Raw genomic sequence first — 21,291 nt, 5'->3', positions numbered from 1 at the left:
CCCTACACAAAGCATAAAATGACACTAACTTTGGTAGTCGTATTCGTATATTAAACGCTTGGTGTGGTGGTCTGAAACAGTCGAGCTGGGAGCCTCCGAGTGTATTGTGTAAACTAATTTATATAAAGAATAAAATGTTTTATAGATTAAAATAAGAAATATTGTACTCCCTCCGTTTTTTAATATAAATTTTTTTAAAGCTATGCACATAGATTAAGAAAATCATTAATTTTTATATTTTCGAAACAAAAACATCATTAATTATTTACCTAAACACAATTTAACCAATAAAAAAATAGAAGATATATTATCATTGGTCAGATAATATTAATTATTAATAAATATTACATAGAAAATCGAAAACGACATATAATTTGAAACAAAATTTTTTCTCTAAAATGATTTATATTGAAAAACGGAGAAAGTATTACTTTGACAAAAAAAATCAGATTACATTTAAATTATTAAATATTTCTTTCTTTTTCGTTGACACAGAGTTTCCAGATCTTTTTAGTGTGTTGAAAAGTTGAATCATTCAGCCTGAATATAGAACAATATACGTAGTTTATACAATAAAATGATTACTGATAAAATAAGAAACAGTATGATTAGTTTCATAATGAGATGAAAAGAATGTAGACTTAAAATCACCAAAAAATAATACATAAAATTAAATATTATTAAATCTAATAAAACTGGAACAAGAAAAATAAATCTAATAACATTATGTTATTTTCGCTGAAAATGCGACAGCATTACGTATATATAGTTTCGGACCAACCAATCCCCAAAGTCCCAAACTAGGCTTCTCATCATCGTATAACAAGGGAACAACAACAACAACAAAACTAGACTTCTCATCATCATCTTACAAGTATCACCACTTTGGTTTCCTTCATTTCTTGATTCTTGAATCATCTTCAAGATTCTCAAAACTTGTTTTCTTCCCTCTGAGCTTTGCTTCAAACTTCACTCGCTTGCGCTCTGTAAAGCCCTTCTAAGCTCAGAAGCCATGACATGCAAAAGAACAGGTTTCTGAATCATACCATTCATCCCCATCTGCAAACACCTCTCCCTAACATGATCCTCAGTACTCGCAGTCAAAGCTATAATCAACGGCCAATGATGTCCACAAAACTTCCTTATCTTCATCGCTACTTCGAAACCATCCATCTCAGGCATCTGCAGATCCAATATCACAACCCTATACGACATTTCCACATTAGACAAGGCACTCAAACACTCGAAACCAGAAGACACAGCTGTCACTTCGCAACCGAGTTTCTCTAAAAGCCTCTTGGTTACTGTTCTGTTCACATCGTCATCATCTGCTAGAGTGATTCTTAGACCACGAAGAATCGAGTTTGAGTTTGGATGTTGAAGCTCTGGAGCGTTTCCTGCTAAGATTGATCTTCTAATAGAAGGTCTTGTCTGAAACCTCAGAACCAGTTGCATACTTTGTGTTTGTCCATGAGACTTTGGTGATATCCATATGTTCCCTTGCATCATCTGCAGACAAATATCAAATCACATATTAGGCTGGGCATTTTTATCCCAAACCAAAACCAAACCTTAATCCGAACCGAAAAAACGAAATCCTATCCGCTATAAAAAGATATCCAAACAAATTTAAGAGGTAGCTAATTTTGGGTTCGGAACTTAAGAATCCGAACCGAAATCCAAATTAGGATCCCAAAATATCCGAAATTAGTTAAATATATAATGTTTTTAGATATTTTAAAGCATTTTAAAGATTCTTGTAGTTTGTTCTAATTGTTATTTTCAATACTTATTAGGTAGTTTAACTAGTTTTTATATAGATTTTGAATAATTTATATATTCTGAGTCTTTTTGGTCAATTTTTCAATTTTTATTTAAAATTTTTTGAACAATTTCAGACATCAGTTATAACCTGATCTATAACCTGATCCAAACCGAATTCGGAAGGATCCAAACTGAAACTGATCCGAAAATTATTGAAAATTGAACTTATGAACATAGTACTGAAAATCCAAACGCCCATGCCTATCACATATACAAAGACTGTAATAGAAAAAAAAACAGATGTATATATGTGATTCACTAACCTGTGCAAGTTTTCTACACATGCCTAAGCTCAAGCCTTCTTTAATCCCATTGCTATGATACCTTCTGTTTGTAATATGCCTCATTGCAATCACCGAACCATCCAACGGAGGACTCTTAATCTCATTAATCTCAACTTCAAACTTAACACCGAGCGAATCATCAGACAAATGAGACTTCCACATCCCACTCTCCCTTTTGTTCTTGTCTTGACTACTCCCAGTGCCTTCAGACACAACCCTAAACGTAACCGTCTTCCCTCCTTCACTCATATCCAATATATACCCAAGCATATACATCACAAGCTGAAACGTCCTCTTCTCATCTCCCACCACTAAACTAGGCAGACGCGTCTGAACATCCATCTCGAACCCGTAGCCTTTGTAAACGCTCAAACACTTGGCAACACAAGCGGCTTCTCTTATCAGAGAATGGAGCTGAAACCGTTTAACCTCCAACGGAGACTTCCCGTTGTCTTTAGGAGAAATATCTATCACGTCGTTGATCAAAGCAGAGAGGACAGTACTCGTTTTCATGAGCGCGTCGACGATGATCTTCTGGTCGAGGCTCATGCTCTCTGACTGAAACATCGAGAGGAGGCCGAGGATCGTGTGCATCGGCCTCCTCATGCCGTGACTCATGACCTTTTGGCAAGTGTTCCTCGCCTGGCTGGCCATCATCGCGTTCTGTTTCGCTCGGAGCAAAGCTCGGTTTTGAATACCGAGCTTTTCTCTCATCAGCTGCGACTCCTCCAGCACCGAGGCGTGCGAGAGAGCCACAGCCACTTGGTCAGCGACGACCTCGGCTATCTCAATCTCCCTGTCCGTCCAAACGCGAGAGTTCGCGTTTGGAAGGACCAGAACCATTATAGCGTAGGAAGTATCAACAAACTCAGGAGTCCCTCCTTTGAAATTCGACCCGTGGAGCATCGGCATCCGAATAGCCGCCACGGGTCCACTCTCATCAGAACCACTGCTCTCGACCGCAAGAAGAGAATCTTTCCTCAACAGCGCAACCACTTTGGCCTCTCTAACCTGAACAACGTCAGGATCGTTGATCGGCACCACTCTGAAGCTCCTCATAGAATTCGACCTCAGCTCATGAGTCAAATGCATCTCTGTTCTGTTCTCGTTAGGCATCCAGACAGCAGAGTTCTGCAAATCAAGAATCTTTGACAACTCAACAAGCGTCGTCCTCAGTATCATATGCTTATCAAGAGACTTCCTAATCTCTCTAGTAAGCATCCTAACGTGCACACTCATCTCCTTCTGCCGTTTCATCAGCCCAACCTCCTCGTTAAGCTCAAGCACGTTCTGCTTCAAGTAAAGCTCTCTCACTTTCCACTTCAGTAGCAAAGGGATCAAAGTCAAGAGAGTAATCGCCGTCGCGCACGAGACCAACGCCGTCAAGAACTTAAAGATTGTGAGCCATAGCATGAGCTGGAACGAGTGGGGTCCATAGTAAGTCCAGGCGTTGAGGAGGTGAGTCATACCGCAGAGGACGATGAAGGCGATGAACTGTACGAGGACCCACTTGAAAGGGACGTTGGAGAAGCTGATGAAGTAGAGAAGCTCGAGGGGGATGGAGAAGTAGGCGATGGCGATTAGGAGATCGCTCACTCTCTGGCATTCTAGGATTGTGTGGACGGTGAAGAAGTAGTAGCCTTCGTCGTCGCAGTTGCAGCTTCCGTAGTCGTTGTTGTCTCCGGTGACGAGAGCGATTAGGGCGAAGAGAAGCAAGCCTAGACCTAAGGATCTTAACATCTTGATAAACTCGGCGTCAGATCCAATGGAAACAAGAGATTCAATGTTAAAGGAGAGACCTTTTGAATCTAGGAGAGGTGATTAGAGAGACCCGTCTGGGTGAAACAGGATTTGCATCGGACGGAATCTTTATGTCGGGTCAAATCTGAAATTTTTTTTTCTTACAGAAGAGGAGAAACAGAACAGATGAGGAAGAGAAACCGAGTTTTGTCGGGGCGTGGTTGATCTTTTTACGGGAGTTTCAGACTTGAGTCAGCAACAGTTCAAAGTCTTTTAAGACAAAAAGGAGCAGACTTTGAGCTCAAGCCGTTTCTGGAGAAAGTTGCTTAATAAAGAAAAAATGGTTTTTTTTTCATGAACACATAAATGCATCATTAACAGGTTAATTCCCCTAAAATAGAATTTAAAAAAAATTACAAGTGGTTTAAGAAAATTACAAGTTGACATAAAATAACTAAAAATATTTTTTTTAAAAATACACTTTTTACATTTTCAATGCATTTTCTAATGAGTAATAATTGTAAATTTCAAAGAAATTAATTGTGATTTTTTGTATTTTGCTTCACAAAAAGTTGTGATCGAGGTAAATAGTTAATCACAAAAACAATACCTTTTATAATTAAAATTTGAGATGTTTTATTAAGATGTATAAATTTTTTTAAATGTGTAACAACTTGAAGCAGAAGGAGTAATTACTATGAACTTCAATGTAGAAAAAAATTAGTCAAATATTGAGGAAATATAAAGCAAACAAAAGAAGTGTATTTGTATTCATAACAGAGCATTTTCTTTTCATGTGAGCAAAACAATAACAAACTATATAAACATAGGAGAAGAAAAGGATTGAAATGAAAGAGAAGCAGGAAAAAAAAGGCTGTGGAGTTTATACATATTACACCGTTAACCAAGAAAGAACAAAAAGCATCACTCAACTTCTATTATCTCAGATGAAAACACTTCAGACAAGATTCTGTCTTTTTAAGTCATATCTCTCTCTCAGTTCAGATTCTTGCTCAGGGCTTCAGTATCTAATTTGGATCTAAACTCTACACACGTCTCTGGAAGCTAATCCGGCATTTGCTGCTCGTCATCTCCATTCTCAAACGACTCATGTCCTAGACGTCCTGCACAAGATTACATCCATTAGGTACACAAGTCACATTATCCCCAAGGAGAGCTTTAGCTTTGCTTTATCTCTACCACTAGTTTAATGGAAATGGCGTCATCTTTTAAGAAAGTATTGAGCTTTCTTTACCTGACAAATCATACCCCCCGCCACCACCTCTACCGTCATGACCACTGCTGCCTCCTCCTCCTCCCCATTCAGATGGCCGGGGATGTGTCATGTGCATTCCCTGCGGCGCTTGCATCATGAAGTGATGATGAGATCCACCCATACCGGTTTGTTGATGATGATGATGCTGCTCATCGTTTCCCCTCATTGGATTTCTACCAGGAGATTCCATAACACAACGGAAGCCCATGCCAAGCAACGGTCCAGGGCCCGAGCCAGGTCCAGTGCTAGATGGAGAAGTTAACCGACTTCCGCTGTTAGAAGCTTCCCCTTTCACACCATCCTTTTTTCTATCAAGCTGGAACGTACCAAGAATCACCTGTTTTTGCACAAACCTAAGGCGATCAATCTAAAGCCATAACTTAACTAATATAACACATGAACACATGAACACAGATGAAAGTTGCAACTATGAGACACAAGAGGAGTTTACCTGAACCGGACCAGCAGCTGTCAAGTGAGTCCCAACAGCTCCTCCGATGATCTGACCATCAGATCTAGATAAAGAAACGCAAAGTCCACCGGTTTTACCACCTTGTTCAGATCGGATAAATGATCCGGATAGTGAGATAATCTCGTACTGACCCTGAAATAAATAATCGAAACTATTATATGCAAACTTCAAAGAAAGGAAAGTCTAAATAAAAAAAAAATCATTTAGCTTCCACAGCATGCACACTGTGTTATATATAACTCAATTCTTCTCTAGCACACAGAAGAGAGAAGATCAGGAAGAAAAAAAAGAAAATTCACCTCATAAGATATGTTGCCTCCTGGCTGACGCAAGGAAGCAGTAGAGATGGTGCCAGACGCAGAAAGAACGCATAGCTCATGCTTGCTTTGCTGTGCAAACATCACAATCTTCTGAGCCACATCCTGTCACCAGAGAACACTTCAAAAGCGTTAAAAGATTCCTCTATGCACTCACATCAATTAAAATAAAAGGCAGTATATTTCCTATATTAGCTTTTAGCATCCTTGGACAGTAGATTTACAGACAATGCTATAGATTATCCTAATCAGAAAATATATAACAGGGAGAGAGAATCTAGAGTGACTAAAGAATATCATGACATACCTCACCAGGAGCTATGTTAACTATATGTGGAGTAAAGCTTTGCCCAGTTTTACCTGCAACCAAAACAAAACCAAAAAAATTATTCTGAAACTCAAAGATTCTTACTTCACTAGAGGATCACAAACAAGAACCTCTCTACTAATATTTCACAGTGTCTACTAAAACAAGAACCTCTCTACCAATCTATAAATTCAATAGAAAGATTGAAACTTTATAATCAATAAGCATCAGATTAGGAGAAACACGAAGAGGGTTCTCACCAACGGAGCCAAGGTGAGATTTTTTCGATGACCCGGGACTAGACGACGTCGTAGTACCTCCGGCTGCTTGCTCTCTCCTCTCCTTAGCAGAGGAACTGCTCGCGGCGGACGCCATTTTCTTGGCCTCCAGGGCTTGCTCCGGCGTCACGTACTTCCTCGGACGACCTCGTTTCCTCTTTAACGGCTCAGACGGCGCCGTTACCGCCGAGGAGTGAGGAAACACGGCGTGAGAGGAGGAACCATCGTTAGCCTGCGGCGGCGGCGGGGGGAAAAGACCATTGTTGGGAGGTGGAACGGCGTTTTCGGAAGAGACGGTGGATGGATGGTGGTGGTGGTGTTGCAGGTGGTGGTGGAAGTAAGGAGAGCTGAGACGTTGCTGCTGCTGTTGGTGGTGACTTTCGTGAGGTTCCATTTCTTTTTTTTAGAGAGAGAAAAAAAATCTAGAGAGAGAGAGAATTAGGGATTTTTCGATTTTTTTTTCTTTGGGATTTTATTAGCTTTTACAGATTTTTGATTCTTTTTAGACAGGAGATATCATTGAAAAGGAGAATAGATGATGGAATATTGACCGTCGGATCTAGATTTGACTTTAATCTATTTTGACTTTCTGATGTGTAAAAAGCATCTCTTCGTTTTCCTTTTTTTCTGTTTCGTCTAAAAAGAACCGAAAATTGTTGAAATAATAGGCATTTTGGGCCCAACTTAGGCCCAGCATCCCAGATCGCTCGATAAAATTCAACCAAAAAGTTAAATTTCATGAACCGATCGGTTATCTGAATATCCATCTCGAATAATAAATACATCTTCAGGTTTGCTGTTATAGTGTGATTTTTGGAAGGAGAGGGTCCTTATTGATAAATTAAAAACTTAACAGCACAATTGACTATAAAGTAAAATTATAACTCCCATACTGTAATAAACATATAATAATTTAAACCTCATTTTCTTCTTCTTCTTCTTCTTCTTCTTCTTCTTCTTCTTCTTCCCAGTCACCGCCGTCATTTCACCGGAAACTCCATAGCTCTCTCTAGCTTCGTTTCTTTAATCAAGGACTCGCCTTTGAATCAGACACAATGGAGGTTGACAAGAAGGAGGAGATAGCGTCTGATTCATCCGAGCAAGTGGTGAACCCATGGGAAGTCTCCGCCAAAGACGGCGGCAAAATCGACTACGACAAGCTCATCGACCAATTCGGATGCCAGAGACTCGACGAATCGCTGATCGATCGCGTTGAGAGGCTCACTTCTCGCCAACCTCACGTCTTCCTCCGCCGCGGCGTCTTCTTCGCACACAGGTTCGTGATGATTCAATTATTCAATTGAGTTGATGGGTTTGAAGAAAGTTAACTTCTTTTTTTGGCTGAGTGTTGTTAACAGAGACTTCGATTTGGTTTTGGATGCGTACGAGAGAGGAGACAAGTTCTATCTCTACACTGGGAGAGGACCTTCTTCAGAGGCTTTGCATTTGGGTCATTTGATTCCTTTCATGTTTACCAAGTAAAACTTGCATCTTCTGTCTTTTTAAAGGTCAGTGCTTTGTTCTTTATACTCTCTGTGTAGATACTTGCAGGAAGCGTTCAAGGTTCCTCTCGTTATACAGCTCACGGACGATGAGAAGTGCATGTGGAAGAACTTATCGGTGGAGGAAAGTCAAAGGCTCGCTAGAGAGAACGCGAAAGATATCATTGCTTGTGGGTTTGATGTCACTAAGACGTTTATTTTCTCGGACTTTGACTATGTTGGCGGGTAAGTAAAGAAGATAGTCACCTTTTTTGTTTTTGATGTTTACATTTTTACATATTTTTTTTTCTGGCTGATGATGTGTGTAGTGCTTTCTATAAGAACATGGTGAAGGTTGCAAAGTGCGTTACGCTTAATAAGGTTACTTTAAACTCTATCTCCTTGGACTGCAACAATGTGGTTCGTGTGATTTGTTACTTGCTTCATGTCATTCAACTTCTTTGCTAGGCTATGGGAATCTTTGGCTTTTCTGGCGAAGATCATATTGGGAAACTCAGTTTCCCTCCTGTCCAGGTGTGTCTTTTTGTTCCTATTGGCCTGTGAGGTGTGTAGTATAAATTTTGATAAAATGTTTTTCCATGCATTTGCAGGCAGTTCCATCGTTTCCTAGCTCATTCCCACACTTGTTCCCTGGCAAAGACAAGCTCCGTTGCTTGATTCCTTGTGCAATTGATCAGGTGTGCTGTTTTCACAACGGTGCTAATTCTCATGTATTCTTTTTTTTGAATGAATGTTAAATTATAATCGAATGAAAAAAAACATGTGTCATTGTTGTTTTAAATATAAAGTGCAGAACGCCAATTTTTTTATTAAAATAGTTCCATTGTCTTGAATTATTGTGTTATGCTGTTTTTGTGTTTATAACCAATCTTTAATTTTTTTTTTTGTATTATTCAGGATCCTTATTTTAGGATGACACGTGATGTTGCACCACGGTTAGGCTATAGCAAGCCTGCTCTGATTGAGTCATCATTTTTCCCTGCTCTGCAGGCAAGTGTACTTTCTTTATTAGCCTTCTAGAGTTGTTACTGAGAGTGATAGAGACATTGGTCACCTTTTTTTCCGCAGGGAGAGAATGGAAAAATGTCGGCAAGCGATCCAAACTCGGCAATCTACGTAACTGATACTGCAAAAGACATTAAAAACAAGGTAAAATCCAGTTCTGTGTTTCGGTAATAACCTTGTTGTAAATGCACATTTTTTTTCATATTATCTTGTTGATCGTTGAAGTGTTTATTATGTACAGATAAACAGATATGCGTTCAGTGGTGGGCAAGACTCCATCGAGAAGCACAGAGAAATTGGAGCAAACCTTGAGGTACTAACATATAAATAACTATGTTCAATTTGCATTGTGATCCAATGACCATAGTTTCAGACTTTCTATTTTTATCTTCTACACAGGTGGATATACCAGTCAAGTATCTTAGCTTCTTCTTAGAAGATGATGCTGAACTTGAACACATAAAGAAGGTAAAATTACGTTACACTCGCCACTAGCTTGTTATAAGATGATCGGGTTATCTGACATAAAAAGTGTAATACACATTGCAAATCCATTGTTTAAGGAATATGGAGAAGGAAGAATGCTAACGGGAGAAGTAAAGAAGAGACTCACTGAAGTTTTGACAGGAATGGTGGAAAGACACCGCATGGCTCGAGCTGCTGTTACTGAAGAGGTAAAAAAATACATCGATTTCACTAAGAGACTGATGATAAATCAGGATTTTGTTTTGTTTTGTTTTGTTGATTGTTACAATACTAACAAAGAAGACTAATGATAATTATCAGATGGTGGATGCGTTCATGGCCGTGAGACCTCTCCCAAACATGTTCGAGTAACTAGATGATTACCTCTCTTTGAATTGTTTTCTGTTTTTATTTGATAGATTTTTTGAAATGATGAAATGATTCCTGAAATCTTGAAAAGAATTTATTTACAATGAGAATCATTTTATTATTATTTACACATTAACAAAAGAAAAATACATTATTACATAACTTGCGTTTTGATAAATAACAAACCAGCCTCTCTTTCGCTATAATCTTTTGGTTTTGGTTTTAAAAGACCCTATATAAACAAGAATTGGAGCAAATGTATCCATTATGTTCGTCATTGACTTGTAAGATGACTGGGGCCTTGCATCGATCGTGGCAACTTCTGCAAGATGGCCGACTGTTCTGATTGTTAAGAATCACTGAATATTCTTTTCCCCGAAAGGGAACGGAATAGTTTGGAGTGAGACGTGAGAAGTCTCCTAGTACGCATTTATCATGCAAAGTGACCCCACAACCAAAACATGTAAAGAACCATTTACTTGAATCTAACTCCATCTCACAAACTTCGCACCAGTTTGTGCCGGTCGCCTTCTTTCCGCCATGATATAAAGTGAGAGGGTGCTCATCGCTTATATGCCATATCTTCTCTGGCAAAGTAGCACAATACAAACACAAGTCAAAGTCACAATCACTACAATTGAGAACGTAGCCATCTTGAAATCTTGTACATGCATCGCAAGGACTGTTCTCCACTGTTTCAACAAAATATAAGGGATGCAAATGGGCATTATGGACGAATGGCTCAGAAATGGAACTACAATGTACATCTACAAAGGAATAATTCCCAAAAGGGTCTTGCGATGTGTACTTAAAACCACCAGAGAATAAACCGAGCCAACTCCTCTCATGCCCCTATTTCTATAGAGATAATCTCTTATGAGCTCATTTGATCTCTTATGCCCCTTTTTCATAATTTTTTTTTGATCAAAACCCAAACTTCCAAATCAAATCCTTTCCGCTCATCAAAACTAAACCCCCCCCCCCCCTTATGGATTAGTGAACCCATAGACAAATATTTAAATTCTATACCTTTCAAATTCAGAAAAAAATATTTTAAAATCGTTTTTAATTATATTTTGATGATTTTTTCGAAAATATGGAAAACAACATTTTTGGATTTTTGAAATATTTTTATCAAATTCTATAAATCAAATAAAAAATATTAACTTTTCCATTTTAATTTTATGATTTTTCGTTTGACTTATAAAATTAAAAGAACAAAAAGGTCCTTTTGAGATTGTGTTATAAGATATAGGGGTATGAGAGGATTTGTCTCGAATAAACCACACAAGTAACAGTATACAGCCTTGCCTTGATACTCCAACATGTACGGTGTGGGGTTAAAGACAAGGTTTTTCTTCATAGGAAGATGAGCACACTTTTCGTGGAGAAAAAAACGACATTCCTGACAACTGTAGACTAGGCCAAATAACCCGATCTGTGAGACGCATGCTTCACATCGTACCCTCTCGTAGTCGTCACCAACCATGTCATAATCTTTCAAGAGCAGTAAAATATGTTTTTCATGCATGAAATGACGTATCAGATTATCACCCACCACTTTAAATGGTACAATATCTTCGCTGGTCTCAGGTATCCCTTCGAGTTCCACACCATTCCATAAATTAAAATCAACAGCACATTGTAAGTGAACTACATACTTAGGGCAAATCGAGCAAGAATAAGCTCCGTAGTACTGACTTAAACTTTCCCGACAAACTCCACATTTTGCACCCTTACGGCCAAGATGATGCATAAAAGCGACGCGATGATCGTGACGATTGGTGTTTATGATGTGGGGTAAGCCAACACAAAATACAGAGACAATAAAACCACACTTGAGACATATATAAGAAAAGCTATCGATTACCCTCTTCCGCTGGAGCCATCTTAGTGAGCAAGAGAGGATGCTCAGGATGGGAAGGGTGATGATTGATCTCTAGTGGGGATTCCGCACAGTCCTTATGGAACCAACAAAAACAATTAGCTTTGTTGCAATAGTAGCTACCGTACATGAGTCCTCTTACCCGGCAACCATCACATTTCCCGACAATGAACATAGCTGAAGGGAGAAGAGGATGCTCGTGAATAGATAATAGCTTATACATTGGTGATATTGTCGTATCCATGTTTGTATGTATGTGAATTAAAGAAGTGTTTTTTATCAGATGTATAAATACGAAACCGAAAGACATCATCATCACATATATATATACAATGATTGTAGTTGTTAAGGAGTCGTTTACAGAACTCCTTAGATTCTTCTATCAAAACACGGCAATAGCCAATGTCATACGATAACTAGAGCATTGTACTCTTTGCTATTCTTTTCTTGAATTTCAAATCAAAACACCTTAAACTTGTAGCTTTCTAAAGCATAAGATTCTCTTTTTTATATTCTTTTTGTCCACGGACCAAAAGAAAAAATAATCTATTTTCTTTTATATACGGCCTCAAATTTATCAATTATGTTTTATCTTAGTTTTAAAACTACAACACCTATTAACTAATCTCTTTAATTTTCATTTTTTTATCTACAGCTATAAAAAAAATATAAATCGTATTTTATTTAGTTCTTAAATGAACATTAGAAAAATAGAAAAAAATAGTTGTAGGATGCTTATTTTTTAAAGCATTATTTATTAACTTAAAAAAAAACTGATTGTATAAATATCTTTCTTTTTTTGTTTAATTATTAAAACTACATCAAATCTTACAAAACTAATCTCTACAATTACAACTCAACCGATTATAACAAAAAATTTACAGACTAAACTATACATCAAATTTTCTACATACAGTTACATTCTAACCAACAATCATCTGCAATGCATTTGATTTGGTTTATCTATCCCAAAGTAAAAAAAAAATGGCTAGTTATTTGTTTTGCATTTATGAAGTTGGGCCTTTCTCACTCGGCCCAGTTCTCTCAAGTTGATGGCCCAAATCCGTGTAGTTTGGCATCATCATCACCCTCAGTGGAAACCTAATCTCTCTCTTCCGTGGAAACCCTAGATTTCGAGTTCTCTCTGTTTCTGGAGCTGAAAAAAAAAGTTTCAATCTTTCGTATGTTTTTTTCCCTTCTCGTAGTTGTAATATCGAGTTATTAGCTCGTAATCTTATCAGATTTTTGTTCACTCACTCTTAGTTTCACTCTGTTTTTTTTTTTGCAGCTCCATCAGCAGAAAGTGATGATGCTCTAGGTAAAATCTCTTACTCTGTTTATTTAAGACAAGAACTCTTATGTCTTAATCTCTTGGGTTTGAAATGGAATCTGAATGATTGCTTGAGTTCACCAGACACGTTTTCAGTTATTAACAGCTTTTGTTGTTTCAGTTAGACCTTGTTTGCTTGTTCTGTTATTACACTCACTGCCAAAGATCTTTGCTTTTACTTAATTTCAGAAAATGAGGATCTGAGTAACACTTTCAGTTATTTCAGTTAGACCTTGTTGGCTTCTTCTGTTATTACATCCCACTGTTCTTTCTATTACAGGCCCGAGATAACTAAAAGTAATCTTTTTTTATTTACTGATGGACACCGGAGGAAACTCGCTGGCTTCTGGACCAGACGGTGTGAAGAGGAAAGTGTGCTACTTCTACGACCCAGAGGTTGGGAACTACTACTACGGCCAAGGCCACCCCATGAAGCCTCACCGCATCCGCATGACGCACGCCCTCCTCGCTCACTACGGTCTCCTCCAGCACATGCAAGTCCTCAAGCCTTTCCCCGCCCGTGACCGTGACCTCTGCCGCTTCCACGCCGACGACTACGTCTCCTTTCTCCGCAGCATTACGCCCGAGACTCAGCAGGATCAGATCCGCCAGCTCAAGCGGTTCAACGTTGGTGAAGACTGTCCTGTCTTTGACGGTCTTTATTCCTTTTGTCAGACGTATGCTGGTGGCTCTGTTGGTGGTTCTGTTAAGCTGAACCATGGGCTTTGTGATATTGCTATTAACTGGGCTGGTGGTCTTCATCATGCTAAGAAGTGTGAGGCCTCTGGCTTCTGCTACGTTAATGATATCGTCTTAGCTATCCTGGAGCTGCTTAAGCAGCATGAGGTTTGTCTTCTCCTCCCTACTTACAGCTTTCTCCCATATTTAAAATAACGATTTATACGATTCAAACCATTATAGAACATTTTAAACCGGTTTAAACTGTCTAAATCGATCTAAACTAGACTAAATTTGTTAAATTAACTAACAATGTTAATATAAATCCACAAATTTGTATAATTGTCTTTTGTTTTGTATATCTAATTTGGTAATAGACCATTCTAAGCCGGTTCAGACCTTTAGAAACCATTCTAAACCGTTCTAAATCGGTTTAAATCAATCTAAATCAGACTAAATTTGTTAAATTAACACACATATCCACATATTTGTATAGCTTCTTTTGTTTTGTATATCTAATTTTGATAATTCATAAAACAATTTTGTAATTAAAACCAAAAAAAAACTAAAATATCTTATATCAGTGTAAATTATGTATAAAATAAATCAACTATTAGTAATAATCTGTTCTTTGCAAACATTGTTGAACATGATCTAATGTATTTGTCTTTCTTCTTGTTTCTCAGCGTGTTCTGTACGTTGATATCGACATCCACCACGGGGACGGAGTGGAGGAGGCATTTTACGCTACCGACAGGGTCATGACCGTCTCGTTCCATAAGTTCGGAGACTACTTCCCCGGTACAGGCCACATACAAGACATTGGCTACGGAAGTGGAAAGTACTATTCACTCAACGTACCACTGGACGATGGTATCGACGATGAGAGCTATCATCTCTTGTTCAAACCCATCATGGGGAAAGTGATGGAAATTTTCAAACCAGGTGCGGTCGTACTCCAATGCGGCGCTGATTCCTTGTCTGGCGATAGGCTGGGATGCTTTAACCTCTCCATCAAAGGCCATGCCGAGTGTGTCAAGTTCATGAGATCTTTCAACGTTCCGTTACTGCTCCTTGGTGGTGGTGGTTACACCATCCGCAACGTTGCGCGTTGCTGGTGCTACGAGACTGGAGTTGCGCTTGGGATCGAGGTCGAGGACAAGATGCCGGAGCATGAGTACTATGAGTACTTTGGTCCGGACTATACGCTCCACGTTGCTCCGAGTAACATGGAGAACAAGAACTCTCGGCAGATGCTGGAAGTGATTCGTAATGACTTGCTTCAGAATCTCTCGAAGCTTCAGCATGCTCCTAGTGTGCCGTTTCAGGAAAGGCCGCCAGATACTGAGACTCCTGAGGTAATGTTTTTGGCTGCTTGCTTTACTTCAGTAGCTCATTCTTTCTTGTGTGAGTTTATTGAGTTTCTAATTTAAACAGTTTATTTTGGCACCAATCTTAGTATTAATTTTTTTTCTAATTTAAACAGTTTATTTTGTCACCAATCTTAATATTAAACAGTATTAATATTTTCCTAATTTAAACAGTTTATTTTGCTACCAGTCTTAGTATATTTTTTTCTAATTTAAACAGTCTATTTTGCTACCAATCTTAGTATATTTTTTTTATAATTTAAACAGTTTATTTAGTCACCAATCTTAGTATAATTTTTTCTAATTTTAATAGTTTATTTTGTAACCAATCTTAGTATTAATTTTGTGTAAATTTCAGGTAGATGAAGACCAAGAAGATGGAGATAAAAGATGGGATGCAGATTCTGACATGGATGTAGATGATGATCGGTATGTAATATCAATGCTTCCTAATTTTTTTTCCGTGCTAGCAGTATTAGTGTGTATATTTAATTTGCTATTTGGTTGTGCAGTAAACCTATACCAAGCAGAGTGAAAAGAGAAGCTGTTGAGCCTGATGGAAAGGACAAGGTAAACCTATTTGCCTTGGTTTCTCAAACATTGCTATAAACATTATTTAAACTCATATAGGTTTGAATTATTCTCTTTTAGAACTGAATCTTCTCTGAGAAATGTGCCAAAAACAAAATATTATCTTTCCATCAGTCTAAAATTAAAGTTAAATCTGAACTGGAGATGCATTCACTCTGGCTAGGGATCAATACGTTTAGTCTAGTTAGAATGGTTAAACAAATGACTTGAGTAGCAGACGTGACATGCTTGCTGAGCTGAATCATCTGTGCATCTCAGTTCCCTATTCTTTTGTGAATTATCTCTGGATTCTAATGAGTTTATATTGTGATTGACTTGGTAAGTTGAAGAGGTTGATTTAATCATAACGTGTTAATGCACAGGATGGAGTGAAAGGAGTGATGGAGCGTGGAAAAGGTTTTGAGGTGGGCATGGAGGAGAGTGGAAGCACCACCAAGGTGAAGTGAAACAATAAACCCGAGAGTTTGAGATTGATACTGAGATTAAAACAAGTTGTCTAAAGTGGTTTGGTTTGGTTTGGTTTGGTTGCAGGTTTCAGGAGTAAACTCAGTGGGAATGGAGGAAGCAGGTGTGAAAATGGAAGAGGAAGGCACAACAAACAAGTCAGGGGGAGATCAAGTGTTTCCTAAAACATAAAAAAAGACTTTGGAGGCTTCTCATTTATCTTGTTGTCTTCCTAAGTCTTTCATAACTTTTTAGTTTGTTTATTGATAATTGAACGAACACGTACGATGTTATGTATTTAGTCGTTGCAAATGTGGCATGTCTTAATGATCACAAGACTCAGATAATTCTATTTGTTATGTATGAAATGTATGGGGCTGCTTCTATCAAACACGACCAATTACATCACATAACTAAAACTTTGTACTCTTGCTACGTTCTTCTTTAGTCCACAGACAAAATGGAGAAGAATATTTTTGCGTAATGATAGTTTGTTTATCTATATAATTAATTATGGGAAATTATGTGAGATAGCTAAGAAAAAAACATAATTCACTAAGTACCCAAATCCACACTCTCTCCCCTATTCTTTCTTCCTATCTCTCTCTACCTTCTCTACAAAACTAATTTCTCTTTTTTTGCAATGTTTATTTCACAAATAAACCCTATAATTATATCCCAAATAAAAATAAACTGCGAGTCCTCCTCCTGGTATTTAACAATAATTTTTGTCACAAGAACATAAAAGGTTAATTAATAGATAGCTGAAGTTACCTGGGCTTAATTCTCTAGTAGGACTCTAAAACTGTGACAGCAAATCCACAATAGAGTATTGGGCCTATCTTAGTCGGCCCAATGGTCTCTAGCTGGACTACGAACGATGATGGCAAGTCCGTAAATAATGGGAAACTAAAAGGGTAAATTAAGCGAGAGGAAGTAATAAAAAAGATAAAAAAAAAGGGAAAAAGACATAACACTCCCTATTGTTGTCGGAGAGAAGGCAAAGTTGTAGTTTGGCATCATCGCCCTCAGAGAAACCTAATCTCTACCTCTTCTGCCCCTTCTGTAATTCCCGATCACACCCTTTTCTCTTCCCCCTTCTCCCCATCAACGATTTATCCTTTGTTTTACCCGCCAAATTCAACTTCCCATCTCCAACGACTCCTTTCCCCCCAATTCGATTCCCAAATCGAAACCCTAGTTTTAAGATTCACGGAGGCTTGGATCTTCTCTTCTCTCTCGTTTCAGAATTTTAATCCTCGTGAGTTCTCTTTTTCTTCAGTTGAAAATGTTTCAATTTTTTTGTTGTCTTCTTCATTCGTTCTAGTCTCTGCTCAGCTCAGATCTCTCTGTTAGTTATCTTAGTTATGGAGTTACACTCATGAGCTGATGATGTTCACTAACTCTTAGTTTTATAATCTATTTTTTTGTAGCTTCATCAACCCTTCTGTTCGTTGAGGAACTTACTGTTCAGTGAAAGTGAGGATATGCACTAGGTAAAATGCTCTCACTCTCTTTCTTTGGGTTTTAAACATCAGACACTTTCAATTATTAATATCTTTCGTTATGTCTATGTTTTGTATTCTAAGAGTTGGATGATTATATCTTTGTTGTCTTCTTCTCTTTATTACAGGTACTGATAACACAAGAGAACTAGTTACCTTTTCACGAGTGGGATATATCAAAAGCTTGCTTCTACAATGGCCAATCGCGATTTAATGCTTGGACAGAACCACAACATCGGTATAAGCCAAGATCAATCACTGGTCCTCGGTCACAACCACACTCTAGAACTCGGTCAAAACCACGACATGGGCTTAGAACAACCTCATCACGAACTTGACTTAGCACATCAACACGATGACCACGAGCTCGACTTAGGAGAACACAACGAAAACCAAGACGAAGAAGAACATCATCATCACGATTACATGAACGAGAACGAACTCTCCGTTGATCAAAAGCCTGAACACGAAGACGACGACGAGAACCAAATGTTCACCTTATCCGGCACCAACGAGAACCTCGAGCTAGCCATCGACTCAACCCACGAGATCGAAATCGACCACCACGGCGAGATGGTAATGGTCACCACCCCCGTCCAAGCCCGCGCCCTCTCCGCCGAGTCATCCTACCAGCTAACCGTCGGGCAAGAGTTCCCAGACGTCAAGAGCTGCCGCCGAGCGCTAAGAGACATGGCCATCGCCCAGCACTTCGAAATGCAGACGATAAAATCAGACAAAACACGATTTACAGCCAAATGCTCTACCGAAGGATGCCCGTGGAGAGTCCACGCGGCTAAACTCCCGGGCGTCCCGACGTTCACTATCCGTACCATCCACGAAAGCCATACCTGCGGAGGGATCAACCACTTGGGCCACCAGCAGGCCTCGGTCCAGTGGGTGGCCACCTCCGTGGAGCAGCGTCTCCGCGAGAATCCGAACTGCAAACCTAAAGAGATTCTCGAGGAGATACACCGCGTCCACGGCATCACCTTGTCTTACAAGCAAGCGTGGCGCGGTAAAGAGAGGATCATGGCGACTATGCGCGGCTCATTCGAAGAAGGCTATCGCTTGCTTCCTCAGTACTGCCACCAGGTCAAGAGGACTAATCCTGGAAGCATCGCTTCGGTCTACGGTTATCCGTCCGACGACTGCTTCCAGCGTCTCTTCATATCCTTCCAAGCTTCCATCTACGGGTTCTTAAACGCGTGCCGCCCGCTTATTGGTCTAGACAGAACCTATCTCAAAAGCAAGTACCTGGGTACATTGCTTTTAGCGACCGGGTTCGACGGAGACGGCGCGTTGTTTCCGCTAGCGTTTGGGATTGTGGACGAGGAAAACGACGAGAACTGGATGTGGTTCTTGTGTGAGCTTCATAATCTTCTTGAAACCAACACCGAGAACATGCCGAGGCTCACTATACTATCCGATAGACAGAAGGGGATAGTCGAAGGAGTCGAGCAGAACTTCCCAACGGCCTTTCACGGCTTCTGCATGAGGCACTTAAGCGAGAGCTTCCGTAAGGAGTTTAACAACACGCTCTTAGTTAACTACCTCTGGGAAGCGGCTCAAGCTCTTACAGTGATTGAGTTCGAGGCAAAGCTACTAGAAGTCGAAGAGGCTTCTCAAGACGCTGCGTACTGGATCAGACGTATCCCTCCGAGGCTGTGGGCGACTGCCTACTTCGAAGGGCAAAGGTTTGGTCACTTGACGGCTAATATAGTCGAGTCGTTGAACTCGTGGATCGGTGAAGCCTCCGGGCTTCCGATTATTCAGATGATGGAATGCATCAGGAGGCAGTTGATGACTTGGTTCAACGAAAGGCGGGAGACCAGCATGCAGTGGACTTCGATCCTCGTCCCGAGCGCCGCGTTGCCGAGGCGCTCGAACTCGCGAGGACCTACCAGGTCCTCCGAGCGAACGAGGCTGAGTTTGAAGTTATATCTCACGAAGGGAACAACATTGTGGATATAAGGAACAGGTGTTGTCTTTGTAGAGGGTGGCAGTTATACGGTTTGCCCTGTGCGCACGCCGTGGCGGCGCTTTTGTCTTGTAGGCAGAATGTTCATAGGTTCACTGAGAGCTGTTTCACTGTGGCGACGTATAGGAAGACGTACTCTCAGACGATTCATCCGATTCCGGATAAGAGTCTTTGGAGAGAGATGTCTGAGGGAGATCCGAGTGTGGGTAAAGAGGGTATTGATGTTGTTATAAACCCGCCTAAGTCGCTGAGGCCGGCTGGTAGGCCGAGGAAGAGGCGGGCTAGGGCTGAGGACAGAGGACGTGTGAAGAGGGTTGTGCATTGTAGTAGGTGCAACCAGACTGGTCATTTCAGAACCACTTGTGCTGCACCCATTTGATCTGCAACACTCTTTATCAACAGACGCTTGAAGAACAGTTACTTGTTTGTTTTTTTTTTGAGCAACACTTGTTTGTTATTTATTTCCTTTCTCTATTTATATTTGTATGCTCAGCTGTAGCTGTATTGTACGCATAATAAGCTCTTCTGTTTTTGTTTTAATAAGTCATGAGGTCAAATTTTATATTTAAAATGGAATGTATTTTAAATAGGGTTATTCTTTATTCGTTACACAAACTCAAACACAAACCAGAACATGAAACAATGAGTTTCTATAGACTAGTTTCCTGAATAACCGGCAAGATATGCCTTTTCTTGCTTCTTTGTCTCGAGTCTCATCATGGACATGGTACTGTAAACCATTATGCATCTCATCTAACCCATGATCTGGTACCTGATCACTATTATGTGCAACAAATTTTTGGCTGATCCTCTGCATCAGCCATGACTACAGCGCTGAATCGATATCAGAGAACATGCACGCCCTGTTATAAATATTCAACCTTCTATCATATCACAGCCAGTGTTTCGGAATATACTAGCTTAGGTACATTGTCATTTCTTATTAGTAACATATTTGTCTTGCTTTTTTACTATTTAATATTTATAGTTAGTGGTTTTCAAAACAAGATTATGTAGGTTTAAGCCCATAGATTTTGAGAAAATTTCAAAAAATATGACAATATTGTTTTATTGCCTAGTTTCATCATGCACTAACATATGATGATGTTCAAAGAGGTTTGGAGCCTTTGTCGTCTCCGTTTATCAAGAAAATCATAATTTTATAGTGGTTATTTCATCGATTTAGGGAGTATTATGAAGTTTTACTAAATTAATTGATAAAACAATTAAACGATGCTCATTTAACATGAAAAAGAGGTTATCATATATTAATACAAATGTAGAACATGGTAGGAATCTTAAAACAACACTAAAGTTTATAGGCTTTGTATCTAAAATATTTACCAAAAACTAAATATTTTTGTAGGGGTTAGCCCATAGATTTTGAGAAAGTTTCAAAAAATATGACAATATTGTTTTAGTGCCTAGTTGCATCCTGCACTAACATATGATGATGTGCAAAGAGGTTTGGAGTCTTTGTCGTCTCCGTTTATCAAGAAAATAATAATTATATAGTGGTTATCCCATCGATTTAGGGAGTATTATGAAGTTTTACTAAATTAATTGATAAAAACAATTGAACGATGCTCATTTACCATGAAAAAGAGTTTAGCATACATTAATACAAATGTACAATATGGTAGAAATTATAAAAGAACACTAAAGATTATA

The 21,291-nt window shown here is 39.1% G+C and overlaps 4 protein-coding genes and 1 pseudogene across 5 annotated transcripts; 3 read left to right on the top strand and 2 right to left on the bottom strand.

Moving 5' to 3' along the window:
- Positions 1–658: 658 nt before the first annotated feature.
- LOC106445275 (protein EIN4) lies at positions 659–4,173 on the bottom strand. The gene is made up of 2 exons (XM_013886789.3): positions 2,088–4,173; positions 659–1,509 (listed from the first exon to the last, which is right to left on the bottom strand). Exons 1-2 carry the CDS (start codon positions 3,846–3,848, stop codon positions 970–972), a joined length of 2,301 nt encoding a protein of 766 aa, XP_013742243.2. The 5' UTR covers positions 3,849–4,173; the 3' UTR covers positions 659–969.
- A 417-nt stretch (positions 4,174–4,590) lies between these two features.
- Positions 4,591–6,985, bottom strand: LOC106365666 (AT-hook motif nuclear-localized protein 14). Its single transcript, XM_013805122.3, has 6 exons — positions 6,481–6,985; positions 6,221–6,273; positions 5,896–6,018; positions 5,576–5,728; positions 5,104–5,461; positions 4,591–4,972 (listed from the first exon to the last, which is right to left on the bottom strand). The coding sequence occupies exons 1-6, from the start codon at positions 6,890–6,892 to the stop codon at positions 4,914–4,916; spliced, it is 1,158 nt and encodes a 385-aa protein (XP_013660576.2). The 5' UTR covers positions 6,893–6,985; the 3' UTR covers positions 4,591–4,913.
- Positions 6,986–7,424: 439 nt separating this feature from the next.
- On the top strand, positions 7,425–9,963 carry LOC106365663 (tryptophan--tRNA ligase, cytoplasmic-like). The gene is made up of 12 exons (XM_048746178.1): positions 7,425–7,774; positions 7,857–7,976; positions 8,040–8,225; positions 8,309–8,360; positions 8,448–8,513; positions 8,591–8,677; positions 8,898–8,990; positions 9,069–9,149; positions 9,247–9,318; positions 9,405–9,473; positions 9,569–9,679; positions 9,792–9,963. The coding sequence occupies exons 1-12, from the start codon at positions 7,554–7,556 to the stop codon at positions 9,840–9,842; spliced, it is 1,209 nt and encodes a 402-aa protein (XP_048602135.1). The 5' UTR covers positions 7,425–7,553; the 3' UTR covers positions 9,843–9,963.
- A 2,835-nt stretch (positions 9,964–12,798) lies between these two features.
- On the top strand, positions 12,799–16,528 carry LOC106445271 (histone deacetylase 19). Of its 2 annotated transcripts, XM_048746177.1 has the most exons (9): positions 12,799–12,905; positions 13,013–13,042; positions 13,335–13,900; positions 14,419–15,090; positions 15,461–15,531; positions 15,615–15,672; positions 16,056–16,130; positions 16,225–16,331; positions 16,371–16,528. In XM_048746177.1, exons 3-8 carry the CDS (start codon positions 13,373–13,375, stop codon positions 16,327–16,329), a joined length of 1,509 nt encoding a protein of 502 aa, XP_048602134.1. In that variant the 5' UTR covers positions 12,799–12,905; positions 13,013–13,042; positions 13,335–13,372; the 3' UTR covers positions 16,330–16,331; positions 16,371–16,528. The 2 variants fall into 2 exon arrangements, with proteins under 2 accessions (XP_048602134.1, XP_048602133.1); XM_048746176.1 differs by having other exon boundaries at positions 16,225–16,528.
- Positions 16,529–17,104: 576 nt separating this feature from the next.
- On the top strand, positions 17,105–20,222 carry LOC106445268 (annotated as a pseudogene).
- The last annotated feature ends 1,069 nt before the right edge of the window (positions 20,223–21,291 follow it).

Source organism: Brassica napus, chromosome C1 (genome assembly GCF_020379485.1).
Source record: "Brassica napus cultivar Da-Ae chromosome C1, Da-Ae, whole genome shotgun sequence".
NCBI classification, from domain to species: domain Eukaryota; kingdom Viridiplantae; phylum Streptophyta; class Magnoliopsida; order Brassicales; family Brassicaceae; genus Brassica; species Brassica napus.
Note: the sequence above shows the minus strand (reverse complement) of the source record. Positions and strands in the feature narration are given on the sequence as shown.